Below are 7065 nucleotides of genomic sequence, written 5' to 3' on the forward strand. Positions count from 1 at the left end.
TTCTTTATGTATTTAACTAGCTATACCCTGCATATTTTTTTTCAAAATCGGGAGGAAGCGATTCGCCTAAAGAACGTCTCTTCTCAGCTTCTCCGTTCATTTCTTTCAATTTCTTGACTTTATTCTTTTTGGTTGTTAATATCTTATTTACTTTGACCATAAGTTCAAGTAATTTGAGTGGAAAGCCATTCACTGTACCACCGGTATTCGTCTTTTTTGGAATGGAGACGGATGCATTCGATATTAAAGGGTCATTGGTCAATCGCGGAGATAACTTCATCATGTATGGTGATGAAGGTGCATATTGCAAAGGTCGTGGTCTGAACTTCTGGGAGAATGATGTCAAACTGATTGTCTCCGGTGGTTCATTCGACTAGTTAAAACAAATCGTATATTAATATAAACGTACACATTTTCCTTGCAGAGAACAAGAAACGTACCAAAACTTCGTAATCAGGGACACTATGCGTCCCAAGTCCAGCTCTCTCAAACGTAATTCTGTAAGTATTATTACTGGTATCAACAGCGTCGATGCTTCCAGTGAATAAACCATCCTGCGGTTTCCTTAATCTTGCTGTCACTTTCGTACCGATTACTAATTGCAATGGTATTTCAGATGGTAGATCCTTGAAACTGCTTATATCTGCTGTCTTCCTCTGCTGTAACATTCGTATTTTCTGCCTCTTCCTCTCTAATTCACGTCTCTCTTCCTCGAAGAACGACTGCGAACATCTTCGCGGTTTGCCCATCATCCTTCTAATCTTGCACCATTCCACGCGCGTAAGTTTGCGACTTTTCAATTGTGGAAACGATTCTTTCAAACATATCATGAAGTCATTATCGCCCTCAAATAACACCCTGCAAGAAAAAACATTATATGGAATACTAGGAAAACTAATTTATATCTCTGATATCATTATAAAAATCTATATTTTTTGTATTATTTCATTAATATTACTAATAAAATAATATTAAAAAGTATAGATAAATATAGATAAAATAGAAATACAGTAATTATATTTATACATACTTATCTATATTGCTGTAAAACCACTCATAACACACCCATTTATGTGCCTTCGGTAGCTTTAACAAGTTTCTTAATCTCATGCCAATTTTCTGTCCTATTTTACGATCCGGCGATGTAAGTTGTGACAGTTTATCAGGCTCCTTCTCTTGCTTGATTGGAGTCATTACAGGAGTTGTTGGTTGCGATTGCGAAGATGAACTTGTACTTTTTGGTGTGGTTGACATCTTAGTCTGCCTCTTCACTGGTGATGGCCGCATCATCTTTTTGGGGGATTGTTTTGCATCTATAGCTGAAGGATCCTTCTTGATTCTATAAACATCATTATTATACATCAATGAATTTGGAAAAAAAATCATTTAATTCAGTTTAATTCACTATTTCATTCACTATATCTATTTAATTCACTATATCAAAATTGGAAAGAAGGAAAACAGGGAAATTGAAAACAGTCAAGAAAATCAAGAAAAAATCAGGAAATTTTACAAAGTTTCTTGGAAAATTAAAATTCCTGACTTTAAAGAAGTTTAGCGCTGCAATTATCATTTTACTGCCTGTCTAATTAATCATAATTTTTATTTTTAATTATGAAAAGAATAATTCACCTGTGATGTGGATGATTGATCAAAATGTCATCATAGAACAATTTGTTCTTTTTCCTAATTCTCGCTGGCATCCCTCTACGATTCAATACCTGTACCGGTTGTGTAGGTGGATTGGGTTTGGAAGGTGGCTGAGTGCCTACCCTTTGCAGACCTAAAGCTGCAGGTCCTAGCTCTGGTATCGGTTCTGACTCTTCTGTATCCATTTGCTGATCCGAGTGATTCAAATTATGCTGCTCATCCATATCCATTGTATCATCTTCAATCTCAGTCTTGATTTCATCAATGGATGGATATCCACCATTTTTTATGGATAGCAATGCTTCCGCAGATTCACCTGAACAAATTTGTTCAAAATCACTACATGCACATGCGATATTAAATGGAAAAATAATTTCTTCTGATATAAAATCCATGTAGCCTAATAATCTACAAAGTTATTAAGTAAGAATTGTTTCAATAATTACATATTATTGTATTACGATAAAGATCAGCAACATTATATCTAAAAGTCATACAAATTAATATTATGCCAAAAAACAAAATTGAGAAATTAAAAAAAAACGCATATACCTAAGCTGAGACTGCATGACAATAGTCAATGTATTTGCGATAAAATATAAAAGCAAGAATCCAATTACGGGCAACAAGGAAATATAACTATTCTCTCGGTCCGAAGGTAAAATTCCGAGAGCGTCAAATTGGCGGTACGACAAATTCGCGAGAGAATATCGACCGTGCTCCAGCACAGCAGAGACGACATAACCAAACTCAGGAGGAGATGTTTGATAAACAGTCCGCGCGAGCGGTTGGACTCGTGGTGGCTGTCGCCGCAGGTCAACGCTGCAGATCGGCGCGACATACAGGCACTCCGCCGTCGGACTCAACCACGGGGTAACGCCGAACGCGAAATTCACAGCGGAATCCCGCTTGAATCGTGTGTTGGCGATTTTTGAAATTTTAAACCCGATCCGCACCCAATCGCCGTTCGAACGGAGATTGCGAACGGCACGGAAGCGCTGGCAGCGGCGCGATCCGCCGAACCGCTAAATCGGGAATGCGGATTCCGCGGGCGTCGATCGCCGTGATCGCCCGCGGACGCTTGTCCCATTAATTTCCCCGAAAATAAACGCAAAGTTTACTCACTTTCAATCACGTCCGCCATGTTGACAATCAGTGATGCATCATGGGTACGTACTTCCGACTCTATCGGGTTCATCGGTCCGCCATCTCGTGTAGCCGGACCTGGTTGGCGATTGGCGCCGTCCCGGAAGTCGTACGACACGGGGTCGGTAAGATACGTAAAAATCCGCGAATGCGGTAAATTGTCGAGCTCCAAAATATTCTGCGCGGCGATTAGCAACTATGCGTCGCTTCCTCTCGAGATGTTCCGATCATGAAGGATTCATTTCTCGAATAAATAAATAATTATATACAAGTCTTTTTATTTTGGATAACGTATAATTAAGCGGCAGACTTTAGCGGCGAAAATAAGTTAACCTCTTCGTTTTTTAATACGATTTTTATTAAGTTTGCGCGAGGAGCTCTAGTTAAAAATTTGAACTTTGTGGTTACTCTTTTTCTTTGTTTAAAGTATCACTTAAATTAGTACACCTTGTACAATCTTCTACTTCTATTAATAAACATCTGAATGTATAAGTAATTCCGTAATTCTTTGTAGCTGCATTAAGATGCAATTTCAATTAAGAAATTAAATAAAGAATTTGCATAATTAGAAATTTGAAAAGAAAAGGAGAAAAAAGAGAAAATAAGTGCAAAACATAAAAAGTTTAACTATAATTAGTTTGCATCCATTTTCTCTTTTTGTCTTCTTTTTTGTTTTCAATGTCCAATTATGTATATACATGCTTTATTAATTGAAATTGCATTTCAGCTACAAAGAACGGAATTATTTATACAATAAAATGTTCATTATTAAAAATAATTTTGCAAATTACACCTTCTGCACTTACTATGAAATATGTATAAATTATTCATTGGAGAGAGAAGAAAAAGAGATGAAAAGTGCAGCTGCATGCATGGGCATGCGCAGTTTTCGCCGCTTACTTCAAGTATTACGCTTCAATAGGCGTTTTTTCGTTTGTACTTTAATTTTCTTGAATTTTTCAAAACGGCTATGTACGTCGTTTGGATCATTATTGTGTCTTTAACAAGTAGAAACTGCGTGGCTATTGATGGTACGCTTGTAAATGTTAAAAAGTACTGCAGAGATAAAGACAGATTGATTACGTCTGAGGAGAATGACGAATATTTGCTCATCGCTGCTGAAAATAATATGAATATTATACTAGCATGTCGCTTTTGGTAAGAATTGTTCAGATACACATTAGAATAAATAAAGTAATGTGTCCATAAAAAAGCGATACCTTTCTTTATTACTTAAATTAACCTTCCGTCTACTATCTGGATTTTTGGCACAAGCGAAATTTCGCTCTCAAAAATTTCTCTTAAAATCTTCGAAATAAAGGAACGTGGAATCCCAGTTCTCTTATTGTTAATATTGCTACATATTTTTAAACAAATTCCGTTTTTCTTCATTTTGCTCAAATTTCAATTTTTATTAAATATAAATTTTATTTGAGCTAAAAATCTATTTGGTGATGTACTAGAGATATTGACAAGTAACTCTTAATTTTTTCGTATTCTTTGAAAGTCTAGAACAAAAAATTTGAGCAGAACAAAGAAAATCCATATTGCAGACGAAAAAATTAAAAATATGATTGCAGACGGAGGATTAAACAAGTTTAAGAGCGATTTTGATCAAACTCTCATTTAATTGATGATCAAATAATATACACGTATATAAGGGAAGAAAAATTAAATTAATAACAATGAATTGTACTTTAAGCACTTCTATCAATTGAATTCAGTGTCTATTAAATTAATGAAGTTTAGTCACCTAATTTAAATTAAAATGTTCTATAATTAATTTAGTTAATTATTATGATACTTTTTCGAAATATGAGAAATATGTTTTCCTAAAAGATAAATTTTTTGATTGAATTTGAAATTATTGGGAATATTGGGATCTAAATTTTCGCAGAAGCAATGATTATGAGGAACCTCAACCAAAAATTTGGTATTATCAAGATCGTTATCGAGAAAACCCTGAAAAGGAAGTCGAGTTGGAAATGGATAATAACATTTCGTACAGTAGAATCTATACAATGCCGGATCTTTCTCTAGTTGTAAAAAACTTCACAGTCATTGACGCCGGCATTTATCGATGCCATGGCAAAGAAGGACAAGAGGAAGAAAAAAAATATAATTATAGGATCGAACGTAAAATAACATGGCAGTATAATTTGATTTTGTTGTAATATAATATTACACTATGTTGAAAGCATATTTCAAAGCTTAGCTTTATTTTTAACGACAAATTCTTAATAAAATTTTTTTATTAATTATGTGGATATTTTTCTTATTACAATTAACTTTTAAAATATTAACTTTAATTATTCCGCCTTTATTATAATTTTTCTGATATTTATTGTATCCATATTTCATCAATATTTATATTAATAAATAGTTCTGAGTTCTTCTATTAAAATTAGTATTTAGTATTTTGTTGGCTAGCACTTCTCAAGGATATTGGCGGAGAATTTTTAGAAAAGGGAAACCTAACAGAATGGGGAAAGTATCAAGAAATATATTTATGGCCTGTCAATACGAAATTTGCAGTAAGTTAACAAATTCTTAGTTGATAAAAAAGATTACAAAATATACATTATGTCCTTTTTATTTAAACAATGAATGGACAGAGAATCATTTTATTAGTAATTTTTTTAGGAATCATAACGTGTCACGATAAGATTAACAATTTTTTAACGTGATTTCAAAGAAAGGAATCTTCTGGCAGGTCTCGAGAATGACTGACTTAGCGGAAATTCGTGAAGAAGTAATCCTTCAGGTAATATCCGAATGGGGTCCCTGGAGTCCATGCAAACAATGTATAAATAATCGCGGTATTAAAACCAGCAGGGGCTACTGTAGATTAAAGCGCATTATAAATTCGGTGAGTGCTATGTGTATTTTTAATCTTTACATAATCAAACATTAACGATTTTATATCTTTTATCACTATTTTATTAATTACTTTATTGATATCTATTTTTAGACGATGATAGAGAAAAATGATTCAGTCATTATACATTTTTTCCGAGGATCTCCAATGCTACCTTGCAAGTAAATGTCTATAATTTCAAATTTCTAATAGGAATTTTTTATACGATAACATAATGAATTTAAAAAACGCTGTACATTCTTAGATCTGCCCTGCTTCAAAGTGAATTTCCCAGTATCAGTCGCATCGTACGATATTTGCCAGAATTTATTTTAACAGAAACTTGCAAAAGATGTCGCGTAAAAAAAAAGAAAAAAGGCGAAATGTTTCGTTACGCTAAACGATATGTTCTCGCCGAAGGCGCACATCTCACCGTAACTTGTCCGGAGTAATTTGCCAAAAGATTTCTCGAGCGTATCTTTTTTATTAAATTCAGTCAATCCTTTCGCACCTAATAGAATATTTCATATAATTAAACACAAAAATTGGAAACAGATGATATATTTTGAATGTAGATCGACTATAGAAACGCAAGTAATTTGGAAAAAGGACGCGCTTACTTTGAAGAAGGGAACGGCTCAGTCATTTCGTCAAAAAGATAGAGAAGCCCGAGTGATGGTAGATACTTTCTCAACTCTCTATTTAAAAGGTAATTTAAAAGTATACGTATATTGATTTTTTAAGTTTTATACAAACACAGAAATATATTCATTTATTTATTCAAACGTATGACAAGAATTTTAGTTTCTATGTAAAAATTTCTAAACTATATATTTTTTCTCGACAGATGTGTCCCAACAAGAACAAGGTAATTATACTTGCTACGTGAATAATATTAATATGATGCGCATGAAGATCATCGTTGTATCTAAAACTCGGCTTTTGACACAAGGTCAGTTAAAACTTGCACAATGAAAATATAATAGAACACATAAAATATAGTAACAAAAATAAAAATTTTATTATTAAATTATAGTTAATTGTAAAATGATTAGTACATCACAAGTATGTCAATTTTTTTATAAATGTATAAATTTATTCGTTTATTTTTTATAGTTTTTTTTCGGCATTTGGGCTATTTGGGATTTATAATTTTCTTGACTTCAATCTGCTATTGTGGGGGTATAATAGTAGTCTGTCGGCAAAGAAACAAATTTCAGCCCCTGCCGCGAGATGATCCTTTGGATGAGGAAGTTGAGTGATATCATAATCAAAATGTAAATTATTTTGACATTATAAATTGATAATAATAATTACTTCTTATATGCTAAGTAAAATTTTTATCTTATTGTTAGATTATTAATCTTTTTTCTTATAAACCCAAGAAAAAATGATTTATATATAATTATATT

The 7065-nt window shown here is 33.1% G+C and overlaps 2 protein-coding genes across 2 annotated transcripts in view; one reads left to right on the top strand and one right to left on the bottom strand.

The window, feature by feature from the left end:
* LOC108686893 (protein lin-9 homolog) overlaps positions 1 to 2265 on the bottom strand; it is a 3066-nt gene extending 801 nt beyond the window's left edge. Inside the window, exons 1-5 of the mRNA XM_018192400.1 lie at positions 2203 to 2265; positions 1633 to 1966; positions 1031 to 1339; positions 441 to 858; positions 27 to 373 (exon numbers count right to left, since the gene is read on the bottom strand). Of these exons, the coding sequence (XP_018047889.1) occupies positions 27 to 373; positions 441 to 858; positions 1031 to 1339; positions 1633 to 1880 (1322 nt within the window). The 5' untranslated portion in view covers positions 1881 to 1966; positions 2203 to 2265. The remainder of the gene's footprint in view (positions 1 to 26; positions 374 to 440; positions 859 to 1030; positions 1340 to 1632; positions 1967 to 2202) is intronic.
* A 1501-nt stretch (positions 2266 to 3766) lies between these two features.
* Positions 3767 to 7065, top strand: part of LOC108686871 — a 5214-nt gene continuing 1915 nt past the window's right edge. The window contains exons 1-8 of the mRNA XM_018192366.1: positions 3767 to 3954; positions 4697 to 4932; positions 5227 to 5330; positions 5510 to 5665; positions 5768 to 5835; positions 5919 to 6101; positions 6229 to 6362; positions 6501 to 6605. Of these exons, the coding sequence (XP_018047855.1) occupies positions 3767 to 3954; positions 4697 to 4932; positions 5227 to 5330; positions 5510 to 5665; positions 5768 to 5835; positions 5919 to 6101; positions 6229 to 6362; positions 6501 to 6605 (1174 nt within the window). The remainder of the gene's footprint in view (positions 3955 to 4696; positions 4933 to 5226; positions 5331 to 5509; positions 5666 to 5767; positions 5836 to 5918; positions 6102 to 6228; positions 6363 to 6500; positions 6606 to 7065) is intronic.

Source organism: Atta colombica, unplaced genomic scaffold (genome assembly GCF_001594045.1).
Source record: "Atta colombica isolate Treedump-2 unplaced genomic scaffold, Acol1.0 scaffold198, whole genome shotgun sequence".
NCBI classification, from domain to species: Eukaryota; Metazoa; Arthropoda; class Insecta; order Hymenoptera; family Formicidae; genus Atta; species Atta colombica.